At 42.9% G+C, this 22,322-nt stretch overlaps 1 protein-coding gene across 2 annotated transcripts in view; it reads left to right on the top strand.

Annotated features, from left to right (window-relative positions):
• The window catches only part of rhbdf1a (rhomboid 5 homolog 1a (Drosophila)), a 55,430-nt gene that overhangs the window by 20,551 nt on the left and 12,557 nt on the right, over positions 1–22,322 (top strand). The window contains exons 4-20 of one of the 2 annotated variants that reach the window (XM_054758454.1): positions 6,387–6,535; positions 7,504–7,643; positions 10,097–10,204; positions 11,799–12,012; positions 12,542–12,748; positions 12,860–12,982; positions 13,059–13,222; positions 13,957–14,208; positions 14,293–14,404; positions 14,474–14,548; positions 16,511–16,672; positions 16,739–16,839; positions 17,513–17,576; positions 17,932–18,026; positions 18,097–18,172; positions 21,259–21,359; positions 22,042–22,195. In XM_054758454.1, coding sequence (XP_054614429.1) covers positions 6,387–6,535; positions 7,504–7,643; positions 10,097–10,204; positions 11,799–12,012; positions 12,542–12,748; positions 12,860–12,982; positions 13,059–13,222; positions 13,957–14,208; positions 14,293–14,404; positions 14,474–14,548; positions 16,511–16,672; positions 16,739–16,839; positions 17,513–17,576; positions 17,932–18,026; positions 18,097–18,172; positions 21,259–21,359; positions 22,042–22,195 — 2,297 coding nt within the window. The remainder of the gene's footprint in view (positions 1–6,386; positions 6,536–7,503; positions 7,644–10,096; positions 10,205–11,798; positions 12,013–12,541; positions 12,749–12,859; positions 12,983–13,058; positions 13,223–13,956; positions 14,209–14,292; positions 14,405–14,473; positions 14,549–16,510; positions 16,673–16,738; positions 16,840–17,512; positions 17,577–17,931; positions 18,027–18,096; positions 18,173–21,258; positions 21,360–22,041; positions 22,196–22,322) is intronic. The other variant, XM_054758456.1, reaches the window with a different exon arrangement.

Raw genomic sequence — 22,322 nt, 5'->3', positions numbered from 1 at the left:
TAATGGCTGAAACAGCAGGGGGAAGCGCGTGGTAAATAATTAACTTGAGCAGACTAAATGATTCAAAGCGTTGAGTCAGCTTTGCATGTAATAATGTTTCACCAGGGCCAAGCAGCAAAGCACATATTCCAGCGTGTGGCGTCACTGCTCGTCCCGCTTTGCCTTCCTGCGCCGATACAATCAGGCGCAATTCTCCAGCCTTTCCCAGAGCTTTTTACGTTGCATTTGAAATTCACTACTATAAATACACCGCATGCCGAGGGCCCGCTTTGAGGATGCCATTTATACTTTCAGGAGCTATTCATATCCCTGGCGCTGGATGCTGTCATTTCGTAAACACTGTTATGACCGTCTGTCTGGGAGGAGGCTTGAAAACGACCGAGTAGCTCCATTCTGCAACCCTTCAGAGACATAACCGTTAAAAGTGCATTGACTTAACTACGGCTACTCTTCGGAAAAACATTGAAAACTAAATATTTTTTTTTTGTAGGCGTGCCCCTCTGTCGTCTGCCCCTCAGCGCGCCGTGACACTTGATCTCAGGGTCAGCTGCGACGGATATTTCTGCTGTGTGTGTGTTTTAATGTCGTAAAAGGCTGGATTGCCATGACAGCCTGTCGCACATCACCGCGGTACGGCCTGATGACAGCCGCTCTACTGGGACTTGCTTCCTTTGGCCCACGGTGCCCAAATATGACCCTCTCAGCGTCCATCTTATTGTGTACCACCGATGTGAGCAAGTTAACCAGCTATTAGTGGGTAGTTATGAGTATAATAACTACTATCTATATCTCGTACAATACTGTAGCTAGGAAGCCAGCCACTTAAGAAGTTATTAGTGGTTGCCATTTGTAGTTAGCTAGTGTTGGCTAAGAAACAAAAAAGTTCTTAGCTAGATACTAGCCAAGCTAACTATATCACTGTTAGGCTAGATAGCTTGGAAGCTAACCATTTAGCAAGTTATTGATGGGTAGTTAGCTTGGAAGGTAGCTTGGTAGCTCAAAAGCTAGAAGGTTTTAGATTAGTATCTCTCAAAACTCAGAAGCTAACAAGTCAGTTAACAAGTTTTAGGCGCTTGCTCGCTTGGCGTTATAGATAAGTAGACAACAAAAATCATTTGTAAATTTGTTCTAAAAACGCCAAAGTCAAACTTTAACCAATCAAGCCGACGCGGCAAATTCCTATCTAGATATCATCAGACATGCACGGCTTCTTGCCCAAGCTACTTGTTGCTGGGTAGAATTCATGGGGCTCAATCATAAGTGTCCATAAGCCAATGAGAAGTTGTCATATACATATGCCCCACCCACTTAGCTCTTTGAATGGCAGGAAGTGAAACAGGACGTCAGACAGACACACACCAAGGAAATGATTAACATCTACAGTATATTACTATCTATCTATCTTGCAAGATTGTTGCTTGTCCATTATTTGTGGTAGTTATTACTGTAGTAGTTAGCCAGCAGGCTAGCTTGATAGGAAGCTAGGTTGTTCTTTAATGGATAATTTTATCTGCCTATTTGTGTGCAGCCTCGTGGTTTGCTTTTTTGCAAGATTATGCCAAAACAACTCCTTTCCATTCAATTTCTGTGTGGTGGATGCAGGATTTGATTTAATTATCAGTGAGAAAAGGCAAAAGTGACTACTTCTCCTTGTCCAGTTGCTTTGCTATGCACATGGCTGCCACCTACAGGACTGGAGGCTTCTAGTGAAATACCCGCAGCCTTTATTTACACTTGTTTTGGTTTTGCTGGAAAAAATGTTTACCCCTCAGCATAAGGGAAAAACCAGAGGCTGAATGGTGTCATTTCCTTGCATTGTTCCTGACTCCAACATGAAGCAAGACATAACAATTGCTCATAGCCGTTTATAGTAAATGACTACCTTTTAAAGCACTGACCTTTTTCTGAGGGCTTGTTTAAGGTCAGTCTGAGACGTATTATTATTGTTTCCAAGCTGCTATTACAGTAGGATGATAGGCTAAAATGCTACACAAAAACAACACGAATATGAGTAGAAGAAGATGTGACGGCCAAGAAGCATAGTAGTAGTGAGTTACCCGGACGTCTCACTCGCCACATTAATGAGGTTTCACATCAGCACTTCCTGCTTGTCCACACACCGCCGCCTCTGCAAAAACCCCACTGGCCGGAAACCAGGCAGCTACTGTCCGTGAAGCTCGGGCATTTTGTGTGTGTGTTTTTTTTTAAAAGCTCTTTGTAGTCTCAGCCAGAGAGCGTGTGGAATGTTGCTATGGCATGCGTCATGGTCATTTGGAACGGGATTTTCAAAGGACCATCTGAAACATTCAGAAACATTCCAGTCATTAGTCATAATATGTACTTGTTTTGTATTTTAGTGCGTCTGCATGTGCGGGCGCTGACTTTGCTTCCGTGCACTTTTCACAGTCAGAAATGTCCCACCTCGGTTTTGTAAGCAGAATCTGATAGTTGTCATACTTGCTCCATATGTAAATCGAGCTGGAGAGTTGAGAGAGTGGATGAGCCCGCCCTTTGTGTACATACACCCACCTCTTCATGGAGGACAAACGCTAAAAGAGCAGGCTTCGCTATACATCTTAAATTAAAGCCTGGAGCTCTGCCAGTCAGCCACAGACGTGGGAGCTATAAGTTTGATCATGTTTTTCTCCAGAAAATAGGCTAACCTAGCACTGTAGCTCACGTAACTATTGCTAGTATTGCTTGTTAGCATTAATGCTATTTTGTTGTATGGGATATATGGTATCTATTACATTGGACACGTGTACAGTTGTTCCAAAATATATTCATTAATGAATCATCGCTGTTTTCGTGGTTGAATACGGCCTAAAAATATGCATATTTGATGCATTTTATGCCTAAATTAAATATTTTCAAGCATAAAAATAACTAAATGGACTAAAATACAATACAAGGCATTCAGAAGACACATTCAGAATGGTTGAGGATATGTACTGTAGTATTTTAAAGTGGTTACTAGGTGTCAGTAGTGTTACATTGCTGAGACAATAGCCATCACAGGAAGTTCTGTCTAGAACAGGATGTAAAAGAACAAGGAACTCACCAAATGCTAACATGTGAGTCTATATAATGTCTTATTAGGTCTACCTTTTTGGGTAATACGAGTGTAAAGGTGACTATAGGGGTGCTGTTTCATGTCTGGAGGGCTCTAATAAAGTAAGACAACATATTTATGCTTTAAACAGACTTTCTATGTTCAAGCTACAAAAATACCTGTGTGTGAATTATAAATAAGGAGCCCTACTTAGTGGAAATTCACATATCACGGTTGGGTCTGGAACCAATTAACCACGATGAATGAGGGATTACTGTACATGTAAAAAGTGGAAACGTGTGCAATCGTGGAGACACCAACTCTGTCGGAGGCAGGCGTGGGTAACGCAGCTCATTAGCATTAAAGATTAGCATTAAATGGCAAGTTTGCATCAGTAAATTCCAAATTCCAGCATTAAGGCTAGGTTTTTGGACAACACACTAGCGGGGCCTCTGGCATTTATTTAAAATTGGCAAAAAAAAAGTATAAAACGGGACTTAAGAGGCCACCTGTGTGTTTTCTACGCATGCATTAGTATTTGTGTGAAATGATGGTATGGCCTGTGCACCGTGTCACTTCAAGGAAATTTGTTCTGCCTGTCTGCCTTCGTCATTTCAGCCCCGCTGGACGTGCGTGCACCTGGCGAGATGTCAGCTCTGTGTTTTGTCTGCTGTCTCCTCCCTGCCTTAATGGATGAGGAGGAAGTTATTTGGGCCTCATGAGGACCAGATGATGGCGGAAAGCGTGTCTTGTGAGCAAAGCGTTACATCCCCATCTGTCCTGCGTGTTTGCCCTGGTTTCTGGAAGTCAAAACAAATCCTTAGCTGTGATTAAATCATGCGGCGTGGAAGGTAAACTATGACGATATGATGATAGAACGCCATCACCTTGAAAGTGAGATTAGGGCTCTGGCAGTTATTTGAATGGCGGGCGGCTTTAAAGGAGTTCCGCTGGTGAACGTGGCCGTGAGCAGATGATGAAAGAGGCTAATCCTCCAGCTTGAGTAGGAGCCAAGCACACATTTCATCTGCAGCTCTCCTCCACAGCAAGGACATCTCCGCTTCTCAAGGGAGCGGCGAACGTTGAGGACGACTCATTTTTGTTTCTCAGATCATGGCTGCTGCTGCAGTTCCCCAGGCTCTGCCAGTTTAGCTGCCATGTTGACTTTGGAGGACGACTGGCAGACGTCACAAAGTTTGCTCATCTCTTCAAGTTCTTATACTGGATAGACACGCAAGACGTGTTCAGTAGGACAATGGTTCTCCTTTTTACCCCAAGTCCTAGGGTTGGTCGATACGGGAAATGTTGGTGACCCGATACCAAGTGAATACTGGACCAGCATTGCAGATACCGTTGCTTTTTACGTGAAAGTTTTCAAGGTCTTTGCATTACTTTGCCTTTAATGTGTTGCTCATGATTAAAATCCGAATGAAACAAGATGAATATTTTAGGAAAACAAAAAATATTTAATAAATATTTAATACCATGAATAATTAAAACCTTTTCTTTTTTTTTTTTCTTTTTTTTTTTAGATTTCATGTTAAAATGGGGGCCGAGTGGTTAGCATGTTGGCCACACCGTCAGAAGATCTCCGTTAGCCATCTCTGTGTGGAGTTTGCATGTTCTCCCCGTGTGTGTGTGTGTGTGTGTGTGTGTGTGTGTGTGTCTGGTTTTCTCCGGGTACTCCTGTTTCCCCGCCATGCATGTTAGGTTAATTAGTGACTCTAAATTGTCCATAGGTATGAATGTGAGTGTGAATGGTTGTTTGTCTATATGCGCCCTGCGATTGGCTGGCGACCAGCCCAGGGTGTACCCCGCCTCTTGCCCAAAGTCAGCTGGGATAGACTCCAGCATACCGCCGCGACCCTAATGAGGATAAGCGGCATAGAAAATGGATGGGTGGAAGTTACAATGGGACTGTCTGTGTAGCTTGTTACAATTTTCTGTGGGTGTTGTTTAGTTTAATTTAATTAAATTATTACACGTCATCGTGGGCCGATAAAAAGCAAGTTGCCGGTCACAAATGGCCCGCGGGCCTCACTTTGGACACCCCTGTTGTATGGCATCTACTTGCCAACCGTATAGGGACACTATGACAAACACTAAGTGCGGCTTCCTGTTCTTCATCCCGGTCAGAGATCACAACCCTCAAGTTCTTCCACCCCAGACCCTTCTAGCCATGCCTTTAACCTTTAACTGACCTTACAGAACTTTGGTCCTTGGAGTGTATTTTTCTGTACTTGTAGGGCTGCAGGTTTGCACAAATGAGATTTTTCCTAAAGCTTTGTGGTCAGCTGGAGCCAATTAGAAACTGCTACTCCTTGTTGTTGCTGTAGTTTTAATGGGCCAGCATGAGGTACACATAAAGAGCCACAAATGTCAGAGTGGAGTAACGCGTGCACAAAAAATAATAAAACAAAGCTGCTTGTTTGCAACGCCAAACATCTTGAGCAATCAAACTTGTCTGTCATTAAAAGGGGGAAATGTCGCCGTGTCCTTTTTAAGCTCTCCTCTGCAATCAGTGACTTCTGCTGTTTGGACTTGACCATGAAATGGAATCTAATAGCGGGTGGGACGGAGCTGTTAGACTTATATTAACCCTCACAGATGACACTATTGTGATGATGCTCTCCATCAAGTGTTAGATGTCATTATTGGCTTGTGTAGGTGTGCCTAATGAAGTGTCTTGTGAATAACGACACAAGTAAGGGTTGCTTTTTCTGCCTGTTTCACTTCTGCCACTGTCTGTCACCCACGCGCCCAGCTGAAACACAAGCTTGTGGTGACTTAGAATGGCAACTTTTCTTTATGGTTTAAGCTGGGGGGGGAAGTGAGGACATGACCTTGTGTGTCCGCCGCAAAACTGTTTGGATTGATGAACGCTTGAGCGAGCATGCAGAGCATTTTTGTGGCAGTGAAAGAAAGAGACGAGCTCTTAGAAAAGACAGGACGTGAAACCTATAGGCGGGGTGGCAGGTCTGTTGCTGATGTAATGATTAGCCTTTTGATGTGCGGTTAAGGTGCACTCACACCCATTAAGCTCTGTAGTTCCTGCAGCTTGTGGGAAAGCATCTCTAAAGTTTGCTTCATCCGAGTTTAGAAAAAGAATCTGCTGTAGCAGCAAAACTCCCTATTTTGGTTATTTTCACGGCATGTTGGTGTACAGTAAAAGCCATCTGTCAAAATGCTGTTGACGTAAATCGGAGCCTTTAGCACCCTCCTGTGGCGTCAGTCGGTGCTACAAGCAACTGCAACAGTATTGTATATTCAGTTTTGGTGCTTTTGGGTGTTATTTTAAAAGGGAAATAAACAACACCCTCATCTCCTTTTGCAGCTGGCTGGCCTGGGGTGGGGACACACAACATGGCAGAACCACCACGGCGGGAGAGCACCAGCAGCCTGCAGAGGAAGAAGCCCCCCTGGCTCCGACTGGACATTCCTGCAACTCAGATGTCTCTGGACGAGCCTCCCACTTTTGTTCAGGTGCTCAAACTACTAACAGCTGATGGGGGGGGGAAAAAAAAGATATTTACATTTGTTGCAAACAAATAAATGCACGGTAACAGGCATTACGAATTAGTGCCAAAAAACTAATTTTCTTGTGAAATTAGTCTTGATTTTAAAAAATGAATTAAAAAAAAAAAATTCTTGGCATACCTTGCTGATACTGTTTCTCATCTTTAATAACAATTACAGTCATGGAAGACATGATTAGACAACCCTTGTTTCTTCAGTTTATTGATCATTGTAATGCCTGGTACAACTAAAGGTACATTTGGTTGGATGAATATGATGATGATAACAAATATAGCTCATAAGAGTTGAAGTTAAGAGCTGATATCGAGCAACTTCTTGAATAATAACCAAAATAACTTAAGTTCTTGCATGAATTGTTCTAGCATTGTACTGGCAAATCATTTGAACTCTTATGAGCTATTTTTGTTGTCTTTGTTATATTTGTCCAAACAAATGTACCTTTAGTTGTATCAGGCATTAAAATGAACATGAAACTGAAGAAACAAGGGTTGTCTAATCATTTTTTCCATGACTGTATATAGAAATACAAGCCTTTAAAATTAATTAAACTAGCCAAAGAATTAATTTAAGGGAACACAAAAATCACATTAAAAGCAATAAATAATGATGAACGAGTTATTATAGTCAGTCATGTATTGGTAACAATTATGTTGTAAATGTTGCACTTATTCTATTATTAAGTTTGTAGTCTTACCTTGTGAAATAAATATTAAATATAAAACAATTAACTTATTTCTGCATAGTATTAATGTAATACATAACTTTTGTGTTGCTTTTACCACTTGACTCTTATAAATATGTATTCTTAAAATGGAAATCAAAAAGAAAATAAAAACATATCTATTTAAAATGCCAAAATATATTTTTTAAATTGCTTGTTGCAGTTTTTGTAACGTATTCCCCCCCCCGTGTAGCCGCTGAAGAGGCAGGGCTTCCTGCGCAGCATCAGCATGCCGGTAGAGACCTCTCACCTCCAGTCCCCGCCCCGCGACTTCATTGACACCCGGAGGCCTGTCTTACAGCGCCAGTCATCCATCACTCAGACCATAAAAAGGTGAGTTCCTGGCCGGAAAGGACGCTCACGGAAAGAGCTTAGGTTTTTAGAAACCGGAGTTTTAAACTTTTTGTGACTATTCCTGACTGTAGCTTGTGATTACAACGCTAGAAGTGAGTGCTGACATCTCTGCCTTAATTCGGACCAGCGAGTGGACTGAACTCACCAAAACAAACGTATAGTAGGAGCCGACAGCCCTTATAGGCAAGCCGTCAAGCTAGCCGCGGCTTTGAATCGGCGGCTGCTCACGAAGCCGCGCTCTTGAGGAGATATCTGAGGCTGTAACAAGGACTGGTGAGAGACACAAACCCGCTGTTACAACGAATATTAAACACCAAAGGCAGTGTCAAACAAGCTAACGGCTAATCGACAACACTCGAGACGGTGTTGCTCCGCAACCGCAATAATGCCAAAGATAAAAGAAGCGGATCTGATGGTGGCTCGAGTAGTTCTGGTCGAAGCACTCCGGATTCGGTTAAAGGCATGGAAGGTGCTGGTTCTGCATCTTCACCAGGACTTGACGGATGAAGTTCAAAGTGTGAGAGTGGAGAAGAAAGAATTACAGGAAAGTACTGCAGCACTGACAGCCGCTCCCAAAAAAAAGAGACTGAAGAAAAAGACAAAATCATTGAGCAACTGAAACCGACCATAGATGACATGGATCAGAACACGCCAATGAATGATGTGGTCGTGACAGGCCTTCGGATCAAACCTAGGTCCGATGCCGGGGCAGTTGCGAATAAGGACGAACCCGACGAAATGGATGTCGCTTCAACGGAGCAACAAGTTGTCACCTTTTTGCAAGCTATGGAGGTGTAATTTGTAATTTTCTAAAATTATGGAGAAGCTATTTCATAATAGGTTGGACAAATGTATGAATAAGAATGAATTACTAGCAGGTAGCCAAAACGGATACAGAGCTAACATTTCAACTTCTATGGCACTGATTGAAATCACGCAGGAAGCTACGACTGCTACTGCTACAGACCACAGAAGGTGTGCAGCTGCAGTAATTATGGATCTTAAAAAAGCCTTCGACAAAATCACAATATTTTAACAACAAAGTTAGAACGGTACGGAATCAGAGGATTAGTTTTGAATTGGGACAAACAGGAAGCAGTTTGTAAAGCTAGGAGAACACACATCTACAAGTTTAAATATCACGCGTGGAGTACCCCAGGGGTCCATATTGGGACCAAAACTGTTCAATGTGTTAATCGACATTTGAAAAGTGACAAAGGACCTAAAGTTGGTATCATTTGCAGATGATACCACTGCCTGTTGTTCTGGGGAAAGCACACAAGAACGACCAAATACAAATAGACGGAGTGGACATTGAAAGAGTGAATGAAAATACATTTCTGGGGATCATAGTAGATGAAAAAATGAGTTGGAAATCTCATATTAAAAATATACAACAAAAGGTGGCGAGAAATACTTCAATATTGAATAAAGCAAAATTTGTTCTTGCTCAAAAATCACTCCACACTCTTTCCTGTTCTTTGGTATTACCATATCTGACTTATTGTGTGGAAATATGGGGCAATCATTCTAAAAGCAGTCTTCACTCACTCAACGTACTGCAAAAAAGATGGGTGAGGATAATTCATAATGCCAAGTATAGAGAACACACTAACCCTTTATTTTTAAAATCACAGATATTAAAATTTGCTGATTTAGTACATTTTCTGCTAAAACCATGCATAAAGTTAACAATAACCTGCTACCTAAAATGTCATACAGTATTTCTCGCTATGATCTTAGAGGAAAATTAAACTTGACACACTTTATGCGAGAACAAGGTTGAAAATCCACAGCATTTCAGTAAGCGGAATTAAATGATGGAACGGATTGAGGAAGGAACTCAAACGATGCACCGAGATGAGCCAATTCAAAAAACAATACAAGCAGTTAATGTTGGCTAAAATACAAGGCAGGAGAGTCTTGAACTTGCTTTATGATGCTTGTCTTCATCTTATTTATTTATTATTCCACTGATGATATGGAATAATATTACATGGAATACAGGAAGTGAATAATATGTACTGCACCAGATGTGGAACGGATGGGGGGTGGGATTAAATAAGTTTTGCATGTGGACATGTGGAACTGTGAAATGGTTCATGAGATGTTTTCCATTGTAACCCGCATGCATGTTCAAATAAAGTTAAACTAAACCAAACCAAACCTCTGGCGTGTAAAAAGAGTCTTTTCCTCTTTGTGTTTCTTTTCTTTGATGCATGGCTGGTTCTGATTAACCGCTTGACCTCGCTTACCTCGCGTGATGCTAGCCTGTGATCACCAAGTCCTTTTCCTAAGAGTCTTTTCGCCCTGCATGAGGACGCCATTGCTTCCTTCTCACTGCCCGTTCTTGTCTTTTCTCTCCTTCTTCTCCTCCTCCTTCTTCCCTCTGCGCCTTCCTTCACCCACCTGCCCGACCCGCCCGGCGACAGCAGCAGGAGGGTTCACTTTGAGCGGATTAACACGATGCCCATTAAGGGCCAGCGAGCTGCTCGCCGCAGCACCAGGAAGCACCACTCGCTCTCCAGAACCCTGCTCAGGTATGCAGGGTGCACCTGCCTACGTCACTGCAAGAGTGCACGCCACCACTGTCCTGTATGTGCACTATGCCTCAATGGTTTCACACACTTCAAAGTTGTAGTACCAATAATTATTATATAATATTATTAATTCGTAATATTATATATTATAAAAATATAATATTATACATTATATAATAAGATGTTAAAAACAAGTAAATAAATGATAATAAATATACATGAAAAATAAAAATAAAGACATTAAATATAATAACTCTGAGTTTGCATGTTCTCCCCGTGTGTGTGTGTGTGTGTGTGTGTGTGTTACATGTTAGGTTAATTGGTGACTCTAAATTGTCCATAGGTATGAATGTGAGTGTGAAAAGTTGTTTTTTCTGTATGTCTATATGTGCCCTGCGATTGGCTGGCTCAAGGTGTACCCCTCCTCCCGCCCAAAGTCAGCTGGGATAGGCTCCAGCATACCCCTGCGACCCTAATGAGGATTAAGTGGCATAGAAGATGGATGGGTGGATGGATGTAGGAATATACAGGCCATCCAGCTCTTATATATAAGTAGGAAGGTTCCCCTGTACTGTAAATATATGATATTGCATATTATTTCTATGCAATTATGTCTGCAAGTCAGCCAAAAGTAACTGTAGTCTGTAATAATAATAATAATAATAATAATAAGACACCACAGGCCTGGTGTTAGCTGTGCATTCTTCACCAGCGTACTGTCATTATTAATTGGTATCATTAGGAAAAGGGTCCGTTAGGGCCGATCCATGCCACAAAATTCACTTGAGTGATGCTTCATTAGGTACACCTGCCAATGAGCTGCAATACTAAATAAATAATAATGCTCGTTTAAAAAGGATGTTTATTGTTGTGTCTGCATCTCAGCAAGCTAAACAAGGCACCCCCAGTACTTATAAAGTTGTATGACCAAGCTTAATAATGAGCATAAATATTAAATGAATATCTCCGAGCTTTACTAGCATTGTCTTTGTTGCAGCTCTTCTATTGGACCTCGTTACATTGGTGTACCTAATGTTGTGGCTGTGTGGTTTTCTCAGCAGCTTTTAATTAGCCGACTTCTCTCAGCATTCCTTTGTGAAGAATGTTTCCACTTCCCGTCCCGGGGCGTTGTTTGCTGAGACTCAGAGTGCAAACAGTATGATTGCGTGTGTTCGTCATTGTTACGCTTTGCATCACCACTGCAGCAGGTGGACAAATAAAACACATTTTGGGGTAAAGTAGTTTTGCTCAGGAGTGCACGCCTCACCTTCCAGCAAATATCGTAGTATATCTTTTCAAGGGACAATACCATACACAATTATTGTTGTGTGTTGACTCACTTTCTGTGGATAATAAATGTATACTGCTATGCAAGCTGTACACTGACTACTCTAAAGTAAATCCGACTTTCATCTCTATTGGACTGTCCCTTGAGGAGATCTACTGTAATGAAACACACACTTTTCACCTGTACTGTTGGTTGATAGTCAGAAACATGCCCAGACTTGTTCCCTCCCTCCTCATAACATCCAGGGAAAGTGTCCTCTTATCAGGCTCACGTGCTCATAAGTAAATGTGAACTGTGACTGCTCAGGGGCACAGCCGATTGGTTCGGGGTCAGCAAGGATGGCGATGCCACACAGAAATGGCAGAGGAAGAGCCTCCGCCACTGCAGCCTGCGCTACGGCAAGCTGAAGCCGCAGGTGATCCGCGAGATGGACCTGCCCAGCCAGGACAACATCTCCTTGACCAGCACCGAGACTCCGCCTCCGTTGTATGTCCCCGCCTCCCAGCATGGCATGCAGAAGGTAAAACAATGCACCGTTTATTTCAACACAGTGGAAACTCTAAGGTCAACCATAGCATTTTCTCATTGGAAATAATGGAATTTGCCTGTTCCAGTGTCAAACTGTTGCCTTTGTTTACTGTATAAGAAATATTTTTAGTAAGATTTTGTCATGTAGCAGTAAAAGTATGTAAAATTGAAAGTTGTAACACTTTCAACTCTGATGAGAAGTGCTGCATGGGAGGCAAGTCTCTTCTTCCAAGTGTACAGTCTGTTGTTCTTTTAATTCTGTTTGAGTTATTGTACTGAGCAGCCAGGTAAGTCATCATTTTTCATTCATTACCCTCCATAAAAATGAAAAAGAAGCCAAAACACACTTGAGAGGCACTCTAGACTGAACTCTCATGAGATTTGCTGAAGTCTTGCATGATGTCTGCATGACAGCTGTTTGAAAGTGATGGACCTCGTGGGTGTTTGACCTTAGAGGTTCCAGTGTTGTAAATGTGGATTTTTCATCTGCCCTGTTCAATCTGATACCTTCACTTCCACAGATCGTGGACCCCCTGGCACGAGGCCGGGCCTTCCGTATGGTGGAGGAGGTGGACGGCTACAGCGTGCCCCAGACCCCCATCACCCCCGGGGCGGCGTCGCTCTGTTCCTTCACCAGCTCGCGCTCGGGCCTCAACCGAATGCCTCGCCGACGCAAGAGGGAGTCTGTAGCCAAGATGAGCTTCAGGGCGGCGGCGGCCCTGGTCAAGGTGGGACGCATTGACATTTTATAAGCAACACCTGATCTTGCGATGGTACTACCCAGTTCGGTGTTACAGTCTGCGTCAGTTGGCTTACTAAATGTGTGTTGTGTGGGTCAGGGGCGCTCCATACGCGACAGCACCCTGCGACGGGCCCATCGACGCAGTTTTACTCCTGCCAGCTTCATGGAGGAAGACATCATCGACTTTCCCGATGAGCTGGACACATCTTTCTTTGCCCGAGTAAGCCCAACAACAAACACATCCTCCTAATGTCCATTTTTTGTTTGCATACCTATTGGCATTGTACGCCTTGTAGGATATTTTAATGCACGAAGAGCTGTCCACGTACACAGACGAGGTTTTCGAGTCGCCGTCGGAGGCGGCCCTGAAGGAGGCGGAGAATGGCAACAAGAAGGAAGAGACGGACCTGACAGGAAGCGCGCTGGATAAAACGGCCCTTGAGAGAAGTCACCTGATGCTGTAAGTCCACCTTCCCCTAGATGGCGCAGTGTGCACTGTATTTATTCTCCTAAAAAAGTGTTAGCTGCTTCACTTTTGGAATTGTATTGATTTTATTGGTGACAAAGATGGCAAAAATGACAGCAGTAGCATCCGTAGTACTAAAAATGCCCCTAAACATGTATTTTTATCGGGCTTCATATTCTTTCTGGGTTCCAGAAGTGCTTGAAAGTCTTGTCCTGTTTAAAATTTAAAAAGTGATTTGTTATTTTTGAATTTTTAAACGTTTATTTTACAAGAAATAATTATGATACTGAATAGTTGGCTTGAGGAAAAATATTATAATCTGTTTTTGGCCACGTATGTCGCTGCACTTTTTTGTGACTTGTTTTCATAATATATTTTTATATTTATTTGATGCTTTTTTTAATGAAACACAAAAAAAAGTCTTAAAAGTTCCAGCCATGAAATGTGCTTGAAATTGTGTTTTCTTTCATGTTTACTTGGATGAGATGCAAAGCGTGTGACTGCAGGATTCCTCTAGATGCTCCAGCAAAGCCTTATCTTGTATTGATTGTTTTGTGAGAAAGAAGTAAATCAGATGCTTGAAATACTTGAAAATGCTTGGTAATAATTGTGTGTCCCGTTGAGAATTACCACAAAGACGGCTCAGCATGTCTTCACCTACTAGTCTATTAGATTGGTTTTAGCCTGTTTATGAACTCCTGACACAGCTTTTTATTTGTGTCACTCAGGCCTTTGGAGCGCGGGTGGCGTAAAGCCAAAGAAGGAACGCCCGGCCCCCCGAAGGTGCCCTTGCGCCAGGAGGTGGTGAGTATCAACGGTCAGCGGCGCGGCCAGCGGATTGTGGTGCCCGTCAAGAAGCTTTTTGCCCGGGAGAAGAGGCCTTACGGGCTGGGGATGGTCGGGAAGCTGACCAACCGCACGTACCGCAAGCGCATCGACAGCTACGTCAAGAGGCAGATAGAGGACATGGACGACCACAGGTGTGCGAACGCGTCCCGTAATACGGCGCTCACTCGGTTGTGCAGGTGTGCCTAATGACGTGTCCCTTGGCTGGACTCCTGCAGGCCTTTTTTTACGTACTGGATCACGTTTGTCCACTTGCTCATCACTATCCTGGCGGTTTGCATACACGGCATCGCTCCGGTGGGCTTCTCCCAGCACGAGACGGTTGATTCTGTGAGTTAATAATGATCACTCTGTAATTATGGACAGTGATGCTCATATGTCCCCCTCCCGCCTCCCCAGGTTTTAAGAAACAAAGGCGTGTACGAAAATGTCAAGTTTGTGCAGCAGGAGAACTTCTGGGTTGGGCCAAGCTCGGTAAGTACATGTACAGCGACGGGATTGGACGGTTTGTCATTTGTCTCTTATCTATGCAAAGAAGTGTTTTGTTGTATGTAAAGGAAGTTATTTTCACTTTTAAATCAGTTGTGGTTTATTTTGCATCAAGGCTAAGGGGTGCAGTGACCCACCCAATCCAGCAGATGGCGCTGCATGCTGTGAATTGTGCTCAGTCTCTGGCTTTTAACTCTGTGTGAGTCGTGTGGTCCTCAGTCTGTCATGGCCACATGAGCCCATAAGCGCGCTGACTCAGCTGGAAGAAAAGGTTCTGTCATGATGTGAATAGACACGGACGTTTACGGGCTATATTCACATACTCTATACATCAGCATCAGCGTCGTCGTTTGTTCTTGGGTTTGTTGTGGCCAAATCAGACGCCCTGCTAGGGTGTGTGTTTAAGAGAGGCAGGTGCTGCGCACCGGGAGGCGGAAAAAGTGACGTCAAACGCCAACCTGGGATCCTGCGAGCCGGCGTTTAGACCACGAGGTCACAACTTTTCAGCATCTAATTAAGGAACTAAGGTTGACTTTTTTTTCCTTTTGACTGGATTACCTTTTGGCCGTGGAGTGCTGGACGCAAGGAACAACGGCAGGTGGATTGTGAGTGGAAACTGCGGCTTTCACTTCGTATGCTTGAAGTATGCATAGCCTTGCCTTAGTTTTGTGACTTTGGGAACGTTTTGGGGGGGGTGAAGCTTGAGTTTTTGGGGTTGATTGCTTTCGTTGACGGGTTTGAGGGAGTGCAGAGTTATGTTTAGTTCGGGGGGAGGGAGTGTCTTATGCGGGATTAATTTGGTGCAATTAAACAGCTGTATGGGAGGCAAATTAGTATTTTTTTTTCTTCCAGCTGATATCTGGTCTTCCCGCTACCTCAATTATTTGCGTTGTAGCTTCGCCACTTCTAATAGGAAGTTTGTTACAAGTCTTATTCTTTCCTTTTTGGTTTGATTTGCTGTTATTTATTCCCGTTTGCATTTATTCATTTATTTTTTACCTACTACTTGTATACTGTATATCGCTTTTATTGTTTTATTGTTCTTGTTTTAAATATTTTACAGTTTTGAGTGTCTTTGTTTTTATTAGATCTTTCAGCTTTAACTGTAGTAATTTGTACTTTTTTTTTTTTTTTTACTAGTCTGTGCAGCACTTTGGAAACAGTGTTTATAAGATGTGCTATAGAAATAAAGTGTATAACGTGCATTATTGCCAGTTACAGGACCGACTGATTTGATCTCAGCTTCAAAACTTATTTATTTGGAATCAGGGGTATTCGTGTCACGTGCAACTGGGAAGAAAAACAAACAAAAAAAACTGTGAAATTACAAAAAAAAGTTCTTACATTACAAGAATAAAGTCACAATTTTACAGGAAACAAATTGTATTGTACTTTCCAAATGGAAGTGTGTCCATACTGGAATTTGCTGGAATAGTAAGCTGCTTCTGTGTGTTTGTAGCTTTAAGGCTAATGAGCTGTGTTTGTTCCCCAAGAGGCGCTCTTGTGCACTTTATGCACTTTTCACATATACGGTACTTTGTAACTCTCCGATGTAAGCGATGCCATGCAGCACACGACGACGTAACATTAAGGACATGACAGGCGGACGCGAACGTTAGCAATGCTCGCGTAGCTACAGTATGTGAGGTAAAGTGCTAACATTACAGTCAGGTTTTAACAGCAACCTCATTGCTGAAGAAAAATGATCAAACTTACAACTCCCCCGTCTATAGCTGACTGACGGAATGTTGGCAGAGCTCCAGGTTGCATTTTAAGATGTGTAGCAAAGCCTGCTTTTAAGCGAGCATTTCCGTACCTCTTGTCTCAAAGTGAGGGAGATGATGGATAATTCTCCTTTTGTGTGCCCATGAACAGGCTGCAGGGACACACATTACATTACATGAATGTTCAGTGTAGCCCTCATACAACTCCTACTGTGACCCGCAGGAGGCGCTGATCCACTTGGGGGCCAAATACTCTCCATGCATGAGGCAGGACAAGCAAGTGCATGAGTTCATCAGGGAAAAACGAGCCATCGAACGCAACTCGGCGTGCTGCGTGCGCAACGATCGCTCCGGCTGCTTGCAAACCTCAGAGGAGGAGTGCTCGGTGGGTCAGTAAATATCTCCGCACCTAATAAGAGCGAGTCTTACTCCTCCTGCTTTTCCTGCGCAGAGCACTCTGGCTGTTTGGGTGAAGTGGCCGCGGCATTCCAGCACGCCTCAGTTAAACGGCAAAGACAGGCAGTATGGCTCTGTTTGCCATCAGGACCCCAGGTGCCGTCCACCATCAGCACCATTACACACCATTGTACACCATTACACACCATTACACACCATTGTACACTATCATACACCATTACACACCATTGTACACTATCATACACCATTACACACCATTGTACACTATCATACACCATTACACACCATTGTACACTATCATACACCATTACACACCATTGTACACCATGACACACCATTACACACCATTGTACACTATCATACACCATTACACACCATTGTACACTATCATACACCATTACACACCATTGTACACCATGACACACCATTACTCACTATTGTACACCACTACACACCATTACTCACTATTGTACACCACTACACACCATTACTCACCATTACATACCATTGTACACCATCATACACACCATTACACACCATTACACACCATTGTACACCATCATACACCATTACACACCATTACACACCATTGTACACCATCATACACCATCATACACCATTACACACCATTGTTCACCATTACACACCATTACACACCATTGTACACCACTACTCACCATTACTCACCATTACTCACCATTACTCACCATCGTACACCACTACACACCATTACTCACCATTGTACACCATTACACACCATTACTCACCATTGTACACCATTGAGCTTTATTATTTCTTCTCATTTCAGGATATGTCTGGAGCCTGCCTCGGGCTCTCCTCACGAATGGCCCGATGACATCACCAAGTGGCCAGTGAGTGCCGTTGAAACGCTATTGCTTTTATTAGCAGCAGCAGCAGCAGCTGCCTAGGCAACATTAGATGGATGCACACAAGCATGCTACTCTTACTCCTTGTCAGGTGACAAGATGTGATGATTTGGACTATTTTTTTTTCATGCAAGAACGCAGCGGAATTTGGATGCAGACAATTTGCAGCCACTATTTCTCCCTGTTGATTTTGAATGTGTGCAACCCAAAGGGCCTGCAGGTAGAAGGGGTCCAGGTTCACGTCAGTAAATGGTCACAAGAGCCATGTTGATTTTGACCTGTGTTTGGAAAGGTTAAATAGAGGTGGAAGGTTGAAGGTCATGTGTACGTTTGCTGTTAGATTTGCACCAGGTACAACACAGGGAACCACACCAACCTGCCTCACATAGACTGCACCATCACGGGACGACCCTGCTGCATCGGAACCAAGGGAAGGTAACGCTGGTCATTTCAGAAAAAACACTGATTATCTCTGACTTTTTAATGAGAGCTCTTCTTTTTCAAGGTGCGAAATCACATCCCGGGAATATTGTGACTTCATGAACGGCTACTTTCATGAGGAAGCCACTCTCTGCTCCCAAGTAAGCTCCTCACTCTACGCATCCTTCTGCTTTCATAGGCAATTAGAACATGTTAATATACAGGATGCTAGAGTGCTAATATGCAGGCATAGCATGTTAATATACAGGATGCTAGAGTGCTAATATGCAGGCATAGCATGTTAATATACAGGATGCTAGAGTGCTAATATGCAGGCATAGCATGTTAATATACAGGATGCTAGAGTGCTAATATGCAGGCATAGCATGTTAATATACAGGATGCTAGAGTGCTAATATGCAGGCATAGCATGTTAATATACAGGATGCTAGAGTGCTAATATGCAGGCATAGCATGTTAATATACAGGATGCTAGAGTGCTAATATGCAGGCATAGCATGTTAATATACAGGATGCTAAAGTGCTAATATGCAGGCATAGCATGTTAATATACAGGATGCTAGAGTGCTAATATGCAGGCATAGCATGTTAATATACAGGATGCTAGAGTGCTAATATGCAGGCATAGCATGTTAATATACAGGATGCTAGAGTGCTAATATGCAGGCATAGCATGTTAATATACAGGATGCTAGAGTGCTAATATGCAGGCATAGCATGTTAATATACAGGATGCTAGAGTGCTAATATGCAGGCATAGCATGTTAATATACAGGATGCTAGAGTGCTAATATGCAGGCATAGCATGTTAATATACAGGATGCTAGAGTGCTAATATGCAGGCATAGCATGTTAATATACAGGATGCTAAAGTGCTAATATGCAGGCATAGCATGTTAATATACAGGATGCTAGAGTGCTAATATGCAGGCATAGCATGTTAATATACAGGATGCTAGAGTGCTAATATGCAGGCATAGCATGTTAATATACAGGATGCTAGAGTGCTAATATGCAGGCATAGCATGTTAATATACAGGATGCTAGAGTGCTAATATGCAGGCATAGCATGTTAATATACAGGATGCTAGAGTGCTAATATGCAGGCATAGCATGTTAATATACAGGATGCTAGAGTGCTAATATGCAGGCATAGCATGTTAATATACAGGATGCTAGAGTGCTAATATGCAGGCATAGCATGTTAATATACAGGATGCTAGAGTGCTAATATGCAGGCATAGCATGTTAATATACAGGATGCTAGAGTGCTAATATGCAGGCATAGCATGTTAATATACAGGATGCTAGAGTGCTAATATGCAGGCATAGCATGTTAATATACAGGATGCTAGAGTGCTAATATGCAGGCATAGCATGTTAATATACAGGATGCTAGAGTGCTAATATGCAGGCATAGCATGTTAATATACAGGATGCTAGAGTGCTAATATGCAGGCATAGCATGTTAATATACAGGATGCTAGAGTGCTAATATGCAGGCATAGCATGTTAATATACAGGATGCTAAAGTGCTAATATGCAGGCATAGCATGTTAATATACAGGATGCTAGAGTGCTAATATGCAGGCATAGCATGTTAATATACAGGATGCTAGAGTGCTAATATGCAGGCATAGCATGTTAATATACAGGATGCTAGAGTGCTAATATGCAGGCATAGCATGTTAATATACAGGATGCTAGAGTGCTAATATGCAGGCATAGCATGTTAATATACAGGATGCTAGAGTGCTAATATGCAGGCATAGCATGTTAATATACAGGATGCTAGAGTGCTAATATGCAGGCATAGCATGTTAATATACAGGATGCTAGAGTGCTAATATGCAGGCATAGCATGTTAATATACAGGATGCTAAAGTGCTAATATGCAGGCATAGCATGTTAATATACAGGATGCTAGAGTGCTAATATGCAGGCATAGCATGTTAATATACAGGATGCTAGAGTGCTAATATGCAGGCATAGCATGTTAATATACAGGATGCTAGAGTGCTAATATGCAGGCATAGCATGTTAATATACAGGATGCTAGAGTGCTAATATGCAGGCATAGCATGTTAATATACAGGATGCTAGAGTGCTAATATGCAGGCATAGCATGTTAATATACAGGATGCTAGAGTGCTAATATGCAGGCATAGCATGTTAATATACAGGATGCTAGAGTGCTAATATGCAGGCATAGCATGTTAATATACAGGATGCTAAAGTGCTAATATGCAGGCATAGCATGTTAATATACAGGATGCTAGAGTGCTAATATGCAGGCATAGCATGTTAATATACAGGATGCTAGAGTGCTAATATGCAGGCATAGCATGTTAATATACAGGATGCTAGAGTGCTAATATGCAGGCATAGCATGTTAATATACAGGATGCTAGAGTGCTAATATGCAGGCATAGCATGTTAATATACAGGATGCTAGAGTGCTAATATGCAGGCATAGCATGTTAATATACAGGATGCTAAAGTGCTAATATGCAGGCATAGCATGTTAATATACAGGATGCTAGAGTGCTAATATGCAGGCATAGCATGTTAATATACAGGATGCTAGAGTGCTAATATGCAGGCATAGCATGTTAATATACAGGATGCTAGAGTGCTAATATGCAGGCATAGCATGTTAATATACAGGATGCTAAAGTGCTAATATGCAGGCATAGCATGTTAATATACAGGATGCTAGAGTGCTAATATGCAGGCATAGCATGTTAATATACAGGATGCTAGAGTGCTAATATGCAGGCATAGCATGTTAATATACAGGATGCTAGAGTGCTAATATGCAGGCATAGCATGTTAATATACAGGATGCTAGAGTGCTAATATGCAGGCATAGCATGTTAATATACAGGATGCTAAAGTGCTAATATGCAGGCATAGCATGTTAATATACAGGATGCTAAAGTGCTAATATGCAGGCGTAGCATGTTAATATACAGGATGCTAAAGTGCTAATATGCAGGCGTAGCATGTGAATATACAGGATGCTAGAGTGCTAATATGCAGGCGTAGCATGTTAATATACAGGATGCTAGAGTGCTAATATGCAGGCATAGCATGTTAATATACAGGATGCTAGAGTGCTAATATGCAGGCATAGCATGTTAATATACAGGATGCTAAAGTGCTAATATGCAGGCGTAGCATGTGAATATACAGGATGCTAAAGTGCTAGTGCTCCATCTTGCAGGTGCATTGCATGGACGATGTGTGCGGGCTGCTGCCTTTCCTCAACCCTGAGATCCCGGATCAGTTTTACAGACTGTGGCTCTCGCTCTTCCTGCACGCAGGGTGAGTCTCCCGCCTCATACTGCCTTTGTGTTGGAACAATTCTCGGCTCCAGTTGCCATAGTAACTGCAGCAACTACTTTATGTATTTGTTTGCGTAAGATAACGCTTCGACTCCTGAACCGCTGCTCAGGTACACACCTTTAGGGGACTGACAAACATGCATGTGTCAAATCTGAGCAAGGTTGGTGGAAAACAACATGGCCGCCATCAAGCAGCGTCGTACACAATTGTTGTACATGCAGGCACCGGCCGCTTGATGAAATACAGTAGACCCACGTCTAACAAGAAGAGTTGCATTGAAAACACTGTGAGAGGTATCCATATGCCCCGCATCTTACTGAGGTGCGTCCAATATGTCGGTGAACTTAATTAGCTGCACGAGAAACACCTCTCGGTATGATGCGGTCGCAGCGTCGCACCACTGCAAACTTCATAGAGCTCTTGTATTGCATTAGATTGTGTGCGTGCGTGCGCGTGTGTGTGTGTGTGTGTGTTTACAAAAGAAAGAGCTGACCTCATTTAAGATGACCTTCAGCTTTTGGTTTGCTAATCAAGAAAAGTGCCATCATTAAGCTTCACTGGCATTGAGACGGTTTAATAAGTAAAGTCTGCAGTGGCGGATTAGCTTCCCTTGCACGTGTGCTCGGCACAAGCTAATCCTTAAACTCCGTCTTCCTCCCAGGATCCTCCACTGCATGGTGTCGGTGGCTTTCCAGATGACCATCCTGAGGGATCTGGAGAAGCTGGCGGGCTGGCTGCGCATCTCCATCATCTACATCGTCAGCGGCATCACCGGAAACCTGGCGTCGGCCATCTTCCTCCCGTACAGAGCCGAGGTGATCAGCGTAAATAACGTATGGACTGCATATACAGGTGTGGAGCAACGGGTGGCCACTTGAGCCAATCAGAAGCCTGAAGAAAGCCACTTCCTGGACGAGGCACAGGAACAACGGCTAAAAACGG

This window comes from Dunckerocampus dactyliophorus, chromosome 18, assembly GCF_027744805.1.
Source record: "Dunckerocampus dactyliophorus isolate RoL2022-P2 chromosome 18, RoL_Ddac_1.1, whole genome shotgun sequence".
Classification (NCBI taxonomy): Eukaryota; Metazoa; Chordata; class Actinopteri; order Syngnathiformes; family Syngnathidae; genus Dunckerocampus; species Dunckerocampus dactyliophorus.
Note: the sequence above shows the minus strand (reverse complement) of the source record. Positions and strands in the feature narration are given on the sequence as shown.